The sequence below is a fragment of the Triticum urartu genome, chromosome 1, assembly GCF_003073215.2.
Source record: "Triticum urartu cultivar G1812 chromosome 1, Tu2.1, whole genome shotgun sequence".
Lineage (NCBI taxonomy): Eukaryota > Viridiplantae > Streptophyta > Magnoliopsida > Poales > Poaceae > Triticum > Triticum urartu.
In genome coordinates, this window is record NC_053022.1 from 546,713,965 (window position 1) to 546,732,193 (window position 18,229).

The 18,229-nt window shown below is 46.0% G+C and overlaps 1 protein-coding gene across 2 annotated transcripts in view; it reads right to left on the reverse strand.

Annotated features, from left to right (window-relative positions):
- Positions 1–18,229, reverse strand: part of LOC125528685 (transcription factor IIIB 60 kDa subunit-like) — a 32,705-nt gene continuing 14,476 nt past the window's right edge. Inside the window, exons 13-19 of one of the 2 annotated variants that reach the window (XM_048693131.1) lie at positions 6,336–6,417; positions 1,446–1,504; positions 1,253–1,333; positions 1,108–1,182; positions 923–1,003; positions 749–796; positions 1–576 (exon numbers count right to left, since the gene is read on the reverse strand). In XM_048693131.1, coding sequence (XP_048549088.1) covers positions 382–576; positions 749–796; positions 923–1,003; positions 1,108–1,182; positions 1,253–1,333; positions 1,446–1,504; positions 6,336–6,417 — 621 coding nt within the window. In that variant the 3' untranslated portion in view covers positions 1–381. The remainder of the gene's footprint in view (positions 577–748; positions 797–922; positions 1,004–1,107; positions 1,183–1,252; positions 1,334–1,445; positions 1,505–6,335; positions 6,418–18,229) is intronic. The other variant, XM_048693128.1, reaches the window with a different exon arrangement.

The following is an 18,229-nucleotide window of genomic DNA, read 5'->3' on the forward strand; positions in this document are numbered from 1 at the left end:
CCATATGCATAGGTCATCCTTGATGCTGTTAATCACCTGGGTCCTGGGGACAATCCGACTCAACATCGACATGTTCGATATCCGGTCAGTAGCGCGATAAGAAATCTTACTCCACAATTCACATTGTCCATTTGAAATAAACATTTTGGCCATGTTCACTTTCCTCACATGCTGAAAAAAAATTGCTCAGAGAGGCACACGAGGGGGGGGCGTAACGCAGAGTTGTTTCCCTATAATTACGTAAAATGAAACCTCATTTCCTATAAAATAAAAAATTATCTTGTGCAGATGAAGAATATAGGTGGAATGACATTTTTTGTTCTGTCTTGATATTCTGAATAGATCTTGTTGTTCAGATTGCCACTCTGCTGAAGAATGCTACTAGTAATCAGCATCATGGTAATCCTCATAGGCTCCACCACCACCGTCATCAACATAGCCATCGTTGTTGTAATCAGCATCGTGACCATAATCATAACTGGCATCAAATGTTTCACCATAACCAGTATCCTCTTCATAATGCTCGTCGAAGTGCATGTCATCTTTGCCATTTGCTTTCCCATCTTCGTCTTCAATCTGCATGCAGAATCTCAGTAAGCATTTGAATGGCAGGAAATATAATAAGTAAACAAGATCTCTTATTAGTTTGGATGAGATGGGGAAAGAGTTGGGCTGGATAAAAAGAGAACATTGCATGAAAATTTTAGGATACATCAAGCTCCAGTGAACATAAAAGGCAAAAACATACCTTGTACAATCCACTCACAGCTTCAACGTTGACTTTAGACCCAAGTCCCTGCAAAAGGAGCAATGTTACATACTAAATGTTAGCTCGTTTGCGCGCAAAGTTTAACATGCAACTATAATAGTCACATGACGACGTATATTTTGGATGTCTATGGCTGCACAAAATGCCCAGTACCTTCCGTTTCAACATATTGTATGTTGCTTCTGCTGGTGTTTCAGCAGGTGTGGAGTTCTTGTCTTCATTACATTTTCGTTTCTACATTAAACAAAACATCCCTGGCTAATCATGAACTGTACCAAAAATAGTTTTGAGGAAGATGTGTGCAAAGGACACTTGGGCTACACTAAAACATTTCATACCTTCTGTCGTCCATCTCCAACAGATACACCACTAGCTGCCAATTCAGCCGCTAAAGCTTCCTTTGCAGCTTGTTCCTGTAAAAGAGGTCAGCAGATTTTTACACCCTCTTGTCAGAACAAGAAACTGCCTCATGATGATAAGTACCTCTAGGTATTCTTTGTTCATTTCCTCCCAGATAATCTTTTTGTTTTGTGTTTCTTCTTCATTGTGAAGATACCCGTCAACCTGCAAATTTATCAAATATTAATTACAGGAAATCAGAAAGAACGGCCAAATCTCAGGCTCTAATTAGGGATGCGATAATTAGTCTGTTACAACATCTCATGGATAAAAGTACCTCCGCATCATCAATATCAGAAAGATTTTCTGCATCAGAACCAGTTTTACCATTTTCACCTAAGGATGCAACAAGGCATCCAGAAAGTTGATTAGCCATTTGCTTGCCAATAAAAACTAAAAGGCAAAATGACACTGAAATTATTGTAGAGTACTATCAATATTAATGGGAAAGTGGGTCCCTATTTAGGTCTTCGCGCGGGGTGTGGAAGGGGGGCCCGTCTCCCCCTCCTCTTTAACCCTGCGGTTGACGCCCAGGCAGCTACCTTGGAGAAGGCTCTAAGGTAGCCGACCACATCAATGGTGTGGTTCGGCATATTATCTTTGGAGGTGGTGACCCACCTCCAGTATGAGGACAAAACCATGATCATGGTGGAGGGGACAAACTAGATATTATCAATTTTAAGTTCCTCATCCTCTGCTTTGAGGCCATGTCGGACCTCAAGATCAACTTGGGTAAAAGCAAGGTTGTGGTCGTGGGGTACCTGCCCGAGTAGCAGCAGTGGATTGCAAACAACCTTAATTGCAAGTTCCCTTTCCCAATGACCTACCTGAGGATGCCAACCCTGATCGGGGACTTTAACCCGCTTGTGGGGTGGTCAAGGCCAAGGCCAAGGCGTAGTCGTGGCATTGGAGGTTCACCTCCAACAGGAGCAAATCCATGCTCATAGACTCCTCTCTAGCCTCCCCATGTATATGATGGGGTTGTATATTCTTCCAGAGGGAGTGCATAGCGCCTTCGACAAGGATCGATCACGCTGCTTCTGGCAGGCAGCCAATGGGCGGCAAAAGTACCATATGGTGAAGTAGGCTGATATCTGCTTCCCTAAGGACCAGAGGGGCCTGGGTATTCTAGCGTCACATCACATGAATGTGTTAGAGTTATAATATAAGTCATGTACCCCTTTGTATTTATCCCGTTGTATGAGGGGTTTCCTGCATATGTTCCACACCTGTACATGTATATATATATCGGCCTATGGCCTCATGGGAATACAAGTTGCTTATTCCTAACATGGTATTAGAGCCTAGGTTTTTTTTTCGCACGCTGCAACTCGTGCTCAGATCCAATCGCGCCGCCGTGTTTTCCTTTTCCCGGCTGTGCTGCTCCACGTCTTCTGCTACTCCTACCGCAGGCGCCTCTTCTCCCACCCCAGCAGGTGCACGCGCCAGGGGGTTGTCTGCATCCGCCGCTGCAGGCCAGCAGCCGATCTCTGCCGCCGACCGCTGGATTCCACCATCTCCAGCGCCTGGACGAAGCTGCCCACCCATCCCTTCCGCTTCACGCCCCTTGCCGGCGCCGCCCCTTAGTGGATTCCGCCGCCAGCTGCTGGTTTCGGCCGCCCTCACCAGGTCCCGCTGCCCTCGTCGAATCCTGCCGCCGACCGCTGCTCTTCGCCGGATCCAGTCTCCAGTCGCCAGCGTCGGCCCGATAAGGTCGCCCGCGCCGGCTCGCCTGATTAGGTCGCCCGGTCCTCCAGTATCTCGGGCATGATTCTGCTGTCGCTGGTGCTCTCGTCGGTTTTCAAAAAAAAATGTCTGCTGCATCGGGCTATGTTGCTGTTCCTCGCTGTCCGGTGATCTTTGATGGTACTAACTACACCGAGTTTACTGGCTTCATGCGCATTCACATGCGTGGCATCCGTCTTTGGGGTGTTCTTTCTGGCGAGGTCTGCTGTCCGCCACGACCAGTTCCTCCGGTGGCCCCTACTCCGCCAACTCCATCGGTTCTTCCTACGGATGCTAATCAGGCCGCTAAGGATGCGGCTAAGGTTGCTGATGAGGCTGCTGATCGTGCTTATGATGAGAGGGTTTTGGCTTATGAGGAGGCTCTTCAGACGTATCATGGTGCTCTGTCTGTTTACACCCAGTGGCTTGATGATGATGCTCGTGCTGCAGCTGTTCTCACTGCTAGTGTTCTGCCTCAGTTTGCTTCTGAATTTCTGGGTCTTTCTACTGTCTTTGAGATGTGGACCCGTCTTCGTGAGCGCTATCAGCCCTCTGGTGATGCCTTATACCTCACTGTGATCCGTCAGGAGCATGCTCTTCAGCAGGGTGACTCTACTGTTGATGACTTCTATGCTCAGAGTTCTGCTATCTGGCGCCAGCTTGATTCTCTCCGTAGTGCTGGGTGTCGTACCTGCCCCTGTTGCCAGGCTGTCCAGGCCAATTTGGAGTTTCATCGCGTCTATGAGTTCCTGTCTCGACTTCGTAAGGAGTTTGAGCCCCGGCGTGCTCAGTTGTTTGCTCGTGGCCGTATTTCTCTCATGGAGGCGCTTTCTGAGATTCGTGCTGAGGAGACTCGCTTACGTGGTGCTGGTTTGCTGGAGGTTCCCTCTGTGCTTGTTACTCGTGCTCCTATCGTCCCTTCTACCCACGCCCATCTTCCTCGACTTTTTCAGTGCAGGATATCTCTTTCCTCACTTTTCCTGACTCACTTATCACCCCCGCCGACACTGTACCTCTCCGTTCCACTTCCTCTCCTTCTCCACATCTAGTTGACTTGCAGCCACCATCCTCCCCGGTCTCCTCGCCTAGCATGTCACCGGGTTCTCCACCTTCATCTCCGGTGACTTCCTCCCCGGTCTCCTCTCCCAGTCTGTCACCGGATTCTACACCTTCATCTCCGGTGACTTCTTCGTCGCCACCCCCTGATTCTACCTTGCCGATTCCTCCTTCTATTATTCCATCTCTTCCTCAGCATTACACTCGTCGTCCACGACCAGTCGATGCCTCTGTGGATGGGTTGTCATCTTCCTCTCAGCCTACTTATGGCTTGCGTTCTCGTCCTCGTCCGCCTGTTGATCGCTTTGGTTTTCCCACTGCTGGTGCTGCTGTTCTTGAGCCGACTTCTTACCGTCAGGCTGTTGTTCATCCTGAATGGCAGTTTGCGATGGCAGAGGAGATTGCTGCTCTTGAACGCACTGGTACCTGGGATCTTGTTTCTCTTCCTCCCGGAGTCCGTCCGATCACTTGTAAGTGGGTCTACAAGGTTAAGACTCGCTTCGATGGTTCTCTTGAGCGTCACAAAGCTCGTCTTGTGGCTCGTGGTTTTCAGCAGGAGCATGGTCGTGATTATGACGAGACTTTTGCTCCTGTGGCCCATATGACCATTGTTCATACACTTCTTGCCGTTGCCTCTGCATGCCACTGGTCGATATCTCAGCTTGATGTTAAGAATGCCTTTCTTAATGGTGAGCTGCGTGAGGAGGTGTACATGCAGCCACCCCCTGGGTATTCTGTTCCTGATGGCATGGTATGTCGTCTTCGTCGCTCTCTCTATGGCCTTAAGCAAGCCCCCCGCGCCTGGTTTGAGCGCTTTGCCTCTGTGATCACTGCTGCTGGTTTTTTAGCAAGTGCTCATGATCCAGCATTGTTTATTCACCTTTCTCCTCGTGGTCGGACTCTTCTTCTTCTTTATGTTGATGACATGATCATCACGGGGGATGACCCCGAGTATATTGCCTTTGTAAAGGCCCGTCTTAGTGAGTAGTTTCTTATGTCTGATCTTGGACCCCTTTGCTACTTTCTTGGGATTGAAGTCTCTTCTACCTCTGATGGCTTTTTTATATCCCAGGAAAAGTATATCCAAGATCTTCTTGCTCGTGCTGCTCTTACTGACGAGCGCGTTGTTGAGACTCCTATGGAGCTCAATGTTCACCTCCGTGCGTTATCGTCATCTTGTCGGCAGTCTTGTCTATCTAGCTGTCACTCGTCCTGACATCTCTTATCCGGTTCATATTCTGAGTCAGTTTGTCTCTGCCCCCACCTTGGTTCACTATAGTCATCTCCTTCGTGTTCTTCGATATCTTCGAGGCACGATCTCTCACCGTCTATTCTTTCCTCGCTCCAGTTCTTTACAGCTCCAGGCCTATTCGGATGCTACGTGGGCTAGTGATCCTTCCGATCGCCGTTCACTTTCTGCTTACTGTGTTTTTCTTGGTGGTTCTCTCATTGCCTGGAAGGCGAAGAAACAGCTTGCAGTTTCCCGTTCGAGTGCCGAGGCTGAGTTGCGAGCAATGGCTCTTTTGACGGCAGAGGTGACTTGGTTACGGTGGTTACTTCAGGATTTTGGTGTTTCTGTCACTACACCGACTCTGCTTTTATCTGACAGTACAGGTGCTATCAGCATTGCACGCGATCCTGTGAAGCATGAGCTCACCAAGCATATTGGTGTTGATGCTTTCTATGTGCGCGCTGCTGTGCAGGATCAGGTTATTGCTCTTCAGTATGTGCCTTCCGAGTTACAGTTTGCGGATTTCCTGACGAAGGCTCAGACTAGAGCACAACATGGCTTTTATCTCTCCAAACTCAGTGTTGTTAATCCACCATGAGTTTGAGGGGGGGTGTTAGAGTTATAATATAAGTCATGTACCCCTTTGTATTTATCCCGTTGTATGAGGGGTTTCCTGCATATGTTCCACACCTGTACATGTATATATATATCGGCCTATGGCCTCATGGGAATACAAGTTGCTTATTCCTAACAGAATGTAGCCCTCATGTTGCGATGGGTGTGGCGGATTCTTAGGGGGTGGCCTATGGTTGCACCTTATCAAGCGGGTCTTTCTGCGGCGTGCTTCTGGCTCAGTGTTTAAATTTTTGGCCTTCTTGCAACAGTGGCAGCGGGACAAGGGTCGGCTAGGGGGCATGATTGATGATCTTCTAGTGGCAGGCCGCCAACCCGCTTCGCTCCCTAGCTGTTAAACCTTTGGCTCCGAGGAGTCTTCTATCGCTTTTGCTTTTGCTTTTGGGCGTGTTGTGTTGTTGCCCCAGCAAAGCTCTTATATTCTTTCATGCACTTTGCACTTCTTGTATGTACGTGGTGATTGCTTTATTTATAGTGGAGCGAAAGCCTATTTCAATAATCATATTACAGGAACCAACAAACCTTCCACTTCTGAATCTTTGAAATCAACAAAATCATTTGCAATTTGGCTGGAAGCAATTGTCGAAGATTTGCCTTCAGACTTCTGCTCAAAAAAAGGAAACTTGAATCACCAAACAAACAACCACACATCAAGCACATCGAATGAACTATAAGAGAAAGAACAAATGCAGCTGTAGTAAAGAGATAAAATATACTTCCTGATCACTATAGTGATCTAAACGCTCTTATATTTCTTTACAGAGGGAGCACATGACATTAGCTCAAGATAAAAAATTCCGAAGTTAAGCACTATAAAATAGATTATGCTGGTAAATATGTTCCATTAGAAGATTGCAGCAACAAGACAGGTAGTCTGGTACAGCCCAGTATTGGATGTAATGGGTATATTTTGTTCCCATCTTGCAAACATCCTTTGAGTACATCAGAAGATGGAGTAAAAAATATAAACAAAGAGAAGCAGCTTCAGCACTAGATAATTTTTGAGATACCTATCTGCAAACAGTTTTATGGGATAGAAAGGAAAACTCTGATATTACTTAGAAACCTCATTTTGAAGCTCCGAACTACAGTTCAGGAATATAATCTAGATGTAACAGGTTAAGTGTAAAACAATATGCAGATGAAACTTGAATGTTTCTTTTAACAAAAAGAAAACAAGTCATGAATGTAATTAATAAACAGCAAATGTTATAGAAATTACAAAACCGGATTTACCAGGGGTTTGTGCAGTCAACTGATGAAAAATAATCTTCACTTTGCATGAATGATGAAAATAATTCAAAAATGCTTATGTAAGTGCATCTAGTGCCACCCCTAGTTGGTTTCGGAGTATTGACGACAAACCTAGTTCAGGGACTAATGTGTTTGTGAGAATTGCAGGATAACACAGGTAGAAGTCCTCATTGATTCGGTTTTCCTACCAGAGATGACCCCTAAAAATGTATGAAGACATTGATGTCAAAGGTGGTATGTGAAGATACTCACATTGAAGACTATGACAAGAGAAGACATCGCATGAAGCCTATGGAGCTCGAAGACTTAGATCTTTTGTAATTCTGTTTCTTCTTTGTTGAGTCATAGGAACCAACGTACTGTTTAGTGGGGTCTAAGTGAACCAGTCAGAATGACTGAAGTGATGCTTAACCAAAACCTATGTCTTCGAGTGAAGACTATGAGAGCGAAACTTGTCCAGAGTCGGACAAGTCAGCTTTGCTTGTAACCCAAGTAAAGCTGCCGTGTGTGTATGAAATCTAACCGTTGGAACACGTGTCAGTTCCTTAGTGACCCAGGGTCATTTCGGACAAATCAGGTCGGTCGGGTTGCCTAGTGGCTATAAATAGCCCACCCCTACAACCATAAACGGTTAGCTACTCAGAGTTAGAGTACGGCTTTTGTCGTTTGAGAGCAACCCACCTCGAAGCCTTTGAGAGAATTCTTTGCGAGGATAAAGCCCTAACCACCCAGAGCCAAAGAGTGTCAGGCATCACTTAAGTCTTCTTGTCTGTGTGATCTGAAGACTTATTACACTTGAGGACTGTGAATCCTCCAGCCGATTATGCGTCGCGTTCTGAGCATCCAAGAGACATTGTGGATTACCGGTGAACGAAGTCTATGGAGGTTTGGGAGTCTATCTTAAAGACTTACATGAGTGATTGGGCGAGGTCTGTGTGACCTTAGCTCAAGGGGAATACGGTGAGGACTGGGTGTCCTGAGCTGCGTGTTCAGGACTGGGTGTCCGGGACTGTGTGTCCTCAGGTTTAAATACCTAGCCGCCCTAACCAGACGTACAGTTATCACAGCAACTAGAACTGGTCCAACAAATCATTGTCTTCAACGAGTTACTGGTTTCATCCTTCCCTTCCCTTTACTTACTGTTGGTCCTTGTGAAGTCATTGTATGATTGCACTATCTTTTGTCTTCACTGAGTGACTGCGTGTTCTGTTTGGCTTCATAATATCTTCCTACCTGATCCTTATTACATTGCTGCTATTAGTCATTGTGCTTTCACTCCATTGAATACTTGACTATGGTTTGCTTAGTGTAGTCTACCTTCCGCTGCATGGTAATAGGTTTATTTCTATCGTTTGTCTTCATAACTTCCACGTTTTGAAGACTTTCATAAAAATCGCCTATTCACCCCCCCCCCTCTAGTCGATATAACGCACTTTCAATTGGTATCAGAGCAAGGTACTCCCTTGTTCTGTGTGATTCGGTTTAACCACCTGGAGTTTTAGCTATGTCGACTGCAGGGATAATTAAAGTCTCCGCTGCATGCCCCGTCTTCGATGGAACTGAATATCCCTACTGGAAGAATAAGATGCGCATGCATCTTGAAGCCATTGACGTCGACCTATGGTATGTCGTCAAGAACTGCGTTCCCAAGGCTGGAGAAGGTGTCACTGCTGCTGACGTCAAGAAGTTCGTTCAACTGGACTCTACTGCCAAGAATATCATCTGTGGTCATCTGACCAAAGGACAGTATGGCCGCATGAGTGCTTTGGAAACATCTAAGCTAGTCTGGGACTGGCTCTCCAAGGTCAACGAAGGCGTCTCGACCCAGAGAGATCAGAGAATCAGTGTCCTTCGCAACCTCTTCAACCGCTTCAAGAGAAATGACAATGAGAATGTCCAGCTCACGTTTGATCGACTCACTGACATCACGAATGAGCTTCAAGCCCTTGGCGCTACTGATATCACCAAGCATGAAGTCGTCAAGACACTACTGAGATCACTTGACAATTCGTTTGACACCCTAGCCTTGATGATTCAAAAACGTCCTGATTTCAAGACACTCGATCCGTCTGACATACTTGAGAGGCTCAACACACATGAGTTTCAGCTTTCTGAGAAAAGAGATATCTACGGTCCAAACTATGGGCGAACTCGTGCCTTGAAGGCAAAAGCTGTCTCCTCATCTGAAGAAGAATCTGACAGCAGTTCTGATGATCCTGAAGACATTGGAAGGGAACTTGCTATGCTTGTGAAGAAGTTCCAAAAATTCACCAAGAAGAAAGGTTTCAGAAAGTCTTCCCGATCAAGCTCAAGGAATGATGAAGTTTCTGCTCATGACTACAAGAAGAAAACATGTCACAAGTGCAAGAAACCTGGCCACTTCATCTCTGAGTGTCCGCAGTGGGACAATGAGAACAAAAAGAAGAAGAGCAAGGAATATGACTCTGACGACAAGAAGAAGAAGAAACACTCAAAGTCTTCTTCCAAGTCTTCATCACACAAGAAGAGCTCATCTGGCAAGGCACGTGCGTTTGTTGGCAAGGAAATGGATTCAGAGGAGGAGTCCGCTTCTGAGGAGGCGGAGGTGGAGTCTGAGGAGGAGTCCGATTCTGGCGTCGCAAGTCTGGCTACAGCATACGTTGCCAAGTCCATCTTCAACACTGAAGATAATGACTTCATCACCGACACCGATGCAAATGACAAGGACTACTCCGCTCCTACCTACTGCTTCATGGCACGCGGTGCCAAGGTAAACACACGCACTACTCACTATCAAACATCTAGTGACGATGACTCTGATTGTGGTTCAAAACCCAGCTACAAAACACTTGCTAAAATTGCAACTGAACAACAGAAAGCCATGGAACATATTCAAAAACTGTTAGACAAAAGCGATGATCTGTTAGGCGCTGAAATGACTCGATCTGAGTCCTTAATTGAAGACATAAAAAATCTTCACGTTAAGTATGAGGAACTTGAAAGTCGTCATGAAACGCTCTCAACAACTCATGAAAAGCTTTCCTATGATTATCTTCAAAGGAAGCAAGATCTTGAGAAATTGAGAGCGGCTCATGAAGATCTTCAAAAGGAAAATGAGTCACTTCGCGCCAAACAGATCAGTTCCGCTCAGGAAGGATTTGAACCACCATGTCTTAAATGCATTGAGCGTGATAATACTACTTCTGTTGCTGAATGTTCTACTGCTACTACTATTGCAATATCTTCAACTGTTGATGTGGAAATTAATCCCTCTGCTGAGGATACCACTGTTATTGCTGATGAGAATGCTAAGTTGAAGACATTGCTTGAAACAGGGATGTACAAAAGTCTTAAAGGGCATCAGACACTGTGTGATGTCCTCAAAAAGCATATCTTGAACCGAAACCCGAGGAAAGAGGGTGTTGGGTTCGTAAGGAAAATGAATGCTGATGGCTCTTACTGGAAACCTGAGCAGTACCCCAAAACCACATGGGTTGCTGCAAAGGAATCTTCAGCAGATCCATCCACTCTATCTGGCTTCACTTGTGCAAACTCCATTGTCATTGATGAATCCTTTGATGCAAACTATAAACTGTTTAAGAATCAGAATGGTGAAGTGTTTACCAGGTACATTGGTACTAACTACAGGAATGGACCGCCTATGAAGAAGATCTGGATTCCGAAAAAGTGTCTGGAGAATCTTCCTGTGAATGTCATCATAACACCACACGTGAAGAAGACAAACCCCAGACCACAAGCTTCATACGGTCCAAAGGCTTCATACAGACAGAGGACTCACCTGAGTCGCACTAACGCAAATGTTTTGCAGGGAAATCATACTCAGGCCTATGAATATGAGTGCGGTTCATCAAACCGCCATGTTCATAAGACCAAGAACTATTCTACTTATTCTTATGAGTACTACTGTCCGCCTGCAAAACTGTTTGCTAGGGCTCCAAAGCCAAAGTTCTCAGATGCTGCACTTAGACTTATTGCTTCTAAGCCACCCTTGAAGATGTGGGTGGCTAAGAAAGCTTAACTCTCTTTTGCAGGGAAAGGTCTCCAGCAGAAAACCAAAATCGTTAGACGCTATTGCTGGGGATCTTAAACATCTTGTAGGGCGCAAGATCAAATGTCCGAATGGTCTTACTATGTACTTCGTTCCTGAATCGCTTGCTACTCTCCCTATTAGTCCTAATCTGGATCTAATCTTTCATAACCCACTGGTTCGTCAAATATTTTTGCTTCACAATTCTCTTCATGAAGCCTATCCCCCTAACTGCACTGTAGGGTACGACACCAGCGTCTTCAGAATGGATTATTGATAGTGGGTGTACCAATCACATGACTGGCAAAAGAAACCTTCTTATGGACTCAACCTTACGTCCATCCGACAAGAGTCACATCACATTTGCTGACACTGGTAAAAGTAAGGTATTGGGTCTAGGTAGAGTTGCAATCTCAAAGGATCAACACATGGATAAAATCATGCTTGTTGAATCCCTTGGCTTCAACTTAATGTCTGTCTCAATGCTTTGTGATTTGAACATGATCGTAATGTTTGGAAAATATCGCTGCCTTGTTCTAATGGAATCTGACAAGTCTCTAGTGTTTGAAGGGTATCGGAAAGATGATTTGTATGTGGTAGATTTCTCAGCAGGACCACAGCTTGCCGTATGTCTTCTAGCAAAAGCTTCAGAATGTTGGCTCTGGCATCGGAGGCTAGGGCATGCTGGCATGAGGAACCTTCACACCCTTGCAAAGAAGAAGCATGTCATAGGCATCGAGGGCGTCAAGTTCAAGAAATATCACTTATGCGGTGCCTGTGAAGCAGGAAAGATGACGAGGGCCAAACACCCCTCAAAGACAATCATGACAACCACTCAACCTTTCGAACTGCTCCACATGGATCTTTTCGGTCCCACTCATTACTCAACTCTTACTACTACTGCTTGTCTCTATGGCTTTGTCATTGTTGATGATTATTCTAGATATACTTGGGTGCACATAATCCTCTACAAGACTGAAGTGCAGGATGTCTTCAGACGCTTCGCCAATCGAGCAATGAACAATTATGGCGCCAAGATAAAGCACATCAGAAGTGACAATGGCACTGAATTCAAGAACACTGGCCTTGATACATATCTTGATACTTTGGGCATCACACATGAATTCTCAGCTCCGTACACGCCACAGCAGAATGGCGTCGTCGAACGCAAGAACAGAACACTCATTGAGATGGCCCGAACGATGCTTGATGAATACAAGATTCCAAGAAAATTCTAGCCTGAAGCCATTGATACTGCATGCCATGCAATCAATCGTGTTTATCTTCACAAGTTTCTGAACAAGACATCTTATGAGCTCCTTACTGGCAAGAAGCCAAATGTCAGTTACTTCAGAGTATTTGGAGCCAGGTGCTGGATCAAGGATCCACATCACACTTCAAAATTTGCACCAAAAGCACATGAGGGTTTTATGCTTGGATATGGAAAGGATTCGCACTCCTACAGAGTCTTCAATCTCTTTCATTATAAAGTGGTTGAAACAGTGGATGTGCGGTTTGATGAGACTAACGGTTCACAAAAAGAGCACCTGCCAAATGTGCTAGATGAAGTTCCATCCAGCAAATCAATCAAGCTAATGGGAACTAGAGAAATCATACCCTCTGAGGCTCAACTTGAAGAGAAACTTATCATCTCCGCACCTGATCAACCTGAAGACAATGCTCAGCCTGAAGACAATCCCACTAACAATGACAATGAACAGCAAGAGCAAAACCTTCGACCTGTACATCCTCGTGTTGTCAATGAAGTGCGGATTGAGAGAATAATTGATAGCATTAATGCACCTGGTCCGCTCACTCATTCAAGGGCAACTCAACTGGCAAATTTCTGTGGGCACTTCGCATTCGTCTCAATAACAGAACCCAAGAAAGTTGAAGAAGGCTTCATGGAACCTGAATGGATTCAAGCTATCCAAGAAGAGCTTCAACAGTTTGAGTTGAATAATGTATGGGAACTGGTTAAGCGTCCTGATCCTCGGAAGCACAATATAATAGGCACCAAATGGATATACCGCAACAAGCAAGACGAGCATGGTCAAGTTGTCAGAAACAAAGCTCGTCTCGTTGCTCAAGGATATACTCAAGTGGAAGGCATTGACTTCGATGAAACATTTGCTCCTGTGGCTCGACTTGAAGCCATACGCATACTGCTGGCCTATGCAAATCATCATAACATACTTCTATATCAAATGGATGTGAAGAGCGCCTTTCTCAATGGCAAGATTGAAGAAGAAGTGTATGTTGCACAACCGCCTGGCTTTGAAGATCCGAAACATCCTGACATGGTATACAAGCTCAACAAGGCATTGTATGGCCTCAAACAAGCCCCTCGGGCTTGGTATGACACAATCAAATACTTCCTGAAGAGCAAAGGCTTCATACCTGGTTCCCTCGACCCCACTCTCTTCACGAAGACATATGATGGTGAACTGTTCGTGTGCCAAATATATGTGGATGACATCATCTTCGGCTGCACCAATCAGAAGTACAGTGAAGAGTTTGGATATATGATGCAAGAGCAATATCAGATGTCCATGATGGGAGAGCTGAAGTTCTTCCTCGGTCTTCAAATACGACAGCAACGCAACGGCATCTTCATATTTCAAGAGAAGTATCCCAAAGATTGCCTGAAGAAGTTCGGTATGCAAGACTGCAAAGGCTTCACGACGCCAATGCCAGCCAAACATCATCTGGGTCCCGACGACAATGGTAAAGAGTTCGATCAAAAAGTATACCGCTCCATGATTGGTTCTTTACTTTATCTATGTGCATTTAGGCCAGATATTATGCTTAGTGTTTGCATGTGTGCTCGATTCCAAGCGGCACCAAAGGAGTCGCATCACTTAGCTATGAAGCGAATTCTTCGATATTTGGCTCACACCCCAACTCTAGGATTATGGTATCCAAAAGGCTCAGAGTTTGATCTGGTTGAATTCTCGGATGCTGATTATGCTGGTGACAAGGTGGATCGCAAGTCTATATCAGGCACATGTCACTTTCTGGGACGATCACTTGTATGTTGGTCTTCAAAGAAGCAGAACTGTGTATCTCTCTCCACTGCTGAATCTGAATACATTGCTGTTGGATCTTGCTGCGCTCAGCTTCTGTGGATGAAGCAAACACTCAAGGACTATGGCATTCATCTGAAGCAAGTGCCACTCTACTGCGACAACGAAAGCGCCATCAAGAATGCCAACAACCCAGTTCAGCACTCTAAGACAAAGCACATTGAAATTCGTCATCACTTTCTCAGAGATCATGTTGTGAAGGAAGATATTGATATTATACACGTCAACACTGAAGAGCAATTGGCAGATATCTTCACCAAGCCCTTAGATGAAAAGAGATTTTGCAAGTTACGGTGTGAGCTAAATATCCTGGAATTCTCAAACGTCCTGTGATCAGGCACACAACCTAACACTTATGCATATTAATGACTTAGATGTGCAACACACGAAGTAAAGTATATCTTCAATCAATAAAGACATACATTCTAAGTGTGAATACATTAATGTAGAATTGGACTTCGGAACGCCAGATAATTGTGCGCCGTGTCTGGGTCTAATACTTCCTATACGGTGGGTAACGCCGCCATCAAAGGTTTTGTTCGAAGTGTTTCACTCATGGCGTTACATTTGCTATGTCTTCACATTTGGTTTGGCTTAAATTTCAACATGTCTTCATGATTATCTTCACTATGTTGAATATATATATACTAGTGTTCTGTCCTCTATAGCATTCACTTATAGCTATGTCTTCATGTTGAGTCTTTTGAACTAAGTGAATGTGATCGGACCCTAACCTCTCTATGCTTTCTATCTCAAACTCCATCTCTCCAAGTCATATGCATTCTATTGAAATCGTCGAATGTCTTCTCTGCGTCTTTGTCAGCAGAAGATACAGAGACAAATATTAAGTCCGTTTTCAATACTCATTCCTTCACCTGAAACCCGAAGAAGTGGGAACGACCACCCGACAATCCAGGCATGCGTGGGACATGGAACAACCTCCGACATGCTGCATGATGGCCACGTGTTTCTCAAATGTGAATCGCCAGGGGCACCTGTGTAATAACACTGAGCCGCACCTGTCCCTATAAATACACGCCTCACCGCAGTCATTATCTTTTCTTCCACTCTCGCACGAACCCTAGCGCCACCGCTAACTCTCGACGACGCCGGCGACGAAGCGCTTCGCTGCCGCAACCTCTCCAACGCCGTCCTCACGCCGACCGCGGAAATCGTCCTCTCCGTCGTCGCCGTAGGTGTCCTCCGTCGCCAAGTTAGGGCACGGACGATCGAACTGCTCGGCCTCCTCTTCCACTCCGTCTAGCAGTTCTTCGTGTGGTAAATAAAACTTCTTTTTATAGCCCCTTTGATCCTATAGCTTCGTCACTTTCTACCACAAGCAGTTTCTGTTCACACAAGTTGGATCTCTTACATACTGCATCTCATAATATGCCTAGTATATTCACTTGTACTTCACAAAGTAGTTAGATTCCTCACTTGTATTGATCCATGGATTCGTACAAATCTGGAACCAACTCCTTATCTACGAGTGAATATCTTCGCACGATGAGGTCAATGTCTTCTAAACTGATTTATCTTCAAAATATTCTGAGAATGCATATGACCTCTTCCCCTTCCCTCGCACCTTAATGCTGTCACAGGTACATGTCCGTGGGAGAATCCCTTGGTTCTCATAGTCTGCATTCATTTGCAGAATTCTTACAGCATCATATAAATTCTCCCGAAGCCAGTTCCTGTTTGTCCAGCAAACGAAAGCCCTTGAAGCCTTTGAACGTATTGAAGTCTTTCAGGTTAAAATTCATGGCTTCAGAGAAAGCTGCAAAGAAGGGAGGCAGACAGCGTCGTGGCGGAATATCAAGAGATCTGCCTGATGACCTCTCAGAACTTTACAAGACAGATCCTGAAGAGGATTATAATCAGCGCAAGACCCGAATCCAGTGGATTCGAAGATATTGGGCAGAACAATGGTTCAAATACCGGTTTGTGACCCAAGAATATGCTGAGAAAAATGCCATCAAGCGACCGTGGGGAGACATCCTATACAAGAATCTTCAACCCAGGTCCAGAGAAGAAGCCATTGAACAAGGCTTCTATCCCTGCATGGTCCGCGGGCCACAGCCTGCAGATGCACACCCATCGTCGCTACTATGGTGCCGTGACAACAATCTGTTCAAGCGCAACTTCCAGTTTGCCAAGAACTCAGCGAAGCAGAACAAGAAGTCTTTGGGATTAGACTTCAACCCTGGTCCCTCTGCTCCCCGTGCCGATGGAACTCGCAAAGCTGAACCCAATCTTCTTAGGCCCTTCTACAATCTTGAAGGTCTCATCACCCATATAGTGGTTCAAGGGACTGTCGTAAATGAGCCTGCAGATCACGCTGACTCAGAGGAAGCGCCTGCAGCGCCGAAGCTAAAGAAACTGAAGCAGCCAAAAGCTTCCAAGCCTGCCTCTGCACCAAAAATCTCACGAGCGAAGCCATTGGCAACTGCACCTCCTGAAGACAGTGTGCAGTCTGAAGATTTGTCACGCATCTCTAAGCCCCAGAAGGTCAAGATGCCTCTGCCACACACCGGCCAAGAGCTGACAGTTGCTGCCATTCTGCGCAACGATGCCATTGATCTGTCCAGTGATGAAGATCTTGCAGATGACACTCTTGAGCAACTCATCAAGAGCAAAGAAGAAGCAGAAATCTTCAATGATCTGCCTCTTTTTGACGTGACAATCATCCATAACTTCATTGATGAGTGGTTTGACACGCCCAACATCAGCTTCGAAGATCTGCAACTACCCATTGGCCTCAGTGTCGCCTTCCATGGCGCCATTGCTTCAGAGCTAGCTCTCGCTCAGCGCATCGTCAAACTGAAGCAAAAGATTGACTATGAAAAGGCTCAGTTCAAGAAGCATATGGCCAAGCTCAGCGTGCAAGAGGTGAAAAACTTTAAGATTATGCTGCACGAGCTCAAAGAAGTATTTCTCAAGAAACGCGCAGAAGCTCAGGGTTCTCGGGAGCGCATGAAGAGCCTGGCTGACAAGTGTGTGCAAGGCTACAACGAGGCTGAGAAGCGCAAGGCCCTTGGGCGTCCGGGCATTGATTCCAGGATGGCGCTAAACAGAAGAAGAAGCCCATTGTGGCCGAACCCAACGCACCAAGGCAGGAAGCAGATCCCATTGTCTTCCCAACTAGCATGACTGGCTCGAAGCCAAAGGCCCGGTCAACCGCTTCAGAGCTGAAGAAGACGAGGACTGCTGAGGCTGAAGCCAGGAAGAGGAAACATCCTGAAGCCTCTGCTACTGCCCCCTCCAAGAAGAAGAGGAAGACCAAGAAGGAACGGGCTGCTCCCACAGAGCCCTTGATTGTTGAACCCATCTCCATGGTTCACCCTGACGCTGAACCGCAAGAACGTCAACTGACTGTTCATAAGCCTGCTTTCACAGAGGCTCATGAAGCTGAAGACTTTCCAGCAGCTGATTCCATCGCTGCTGAAGACATTGGTCACCATGACCATGTTGAAGATGATGCAGTCCTTCCTCAGCTCGAGCACCAACAGGTATCATCGCCTGCTAACGCACAGCAAACTCATCAGCATTGGTCGTCTTTTGACGCCAATTGCTCAGGATGCTTCATGGGCTGATCGCCCACAAGAGGAAGAAGACTTTGAGGCCCAGCCAACTCCAACTCCACAGGCGTCTCCAGCATTGCGCAGGCTTCGTAAAGGACCAAGGCCTCCAGTCTCTGAGTCTGAAGTTAAAACTGCTGAAGACATTCCGGCTGCATCAGCCGATGAAGAAGAAGCCCCAAAAGCTGCTACTCCCCTGTCGCACCAAGAAGCTGTTCTCGAGGAGAACGTGATTGTGACCGACCCTCCAGCTCGTCAAGTGAAGGTTGAAAATGTTGAGGCTGCCACCACCAACACCAATGAAGCCACTGACGATGTCATGGCTGAAGCTAATGTGGAGCCTTCACCAACCCAAGCACCAGAAGTCAGTGAAGCCACTGATCCCACTGCTTCTGTTCCTGCGCCTGCTGCCGGTCCTCAGTTCGACTATCATGTTGAGCACAGGCCTCAGGTACAGAAGCCAATTCCAAA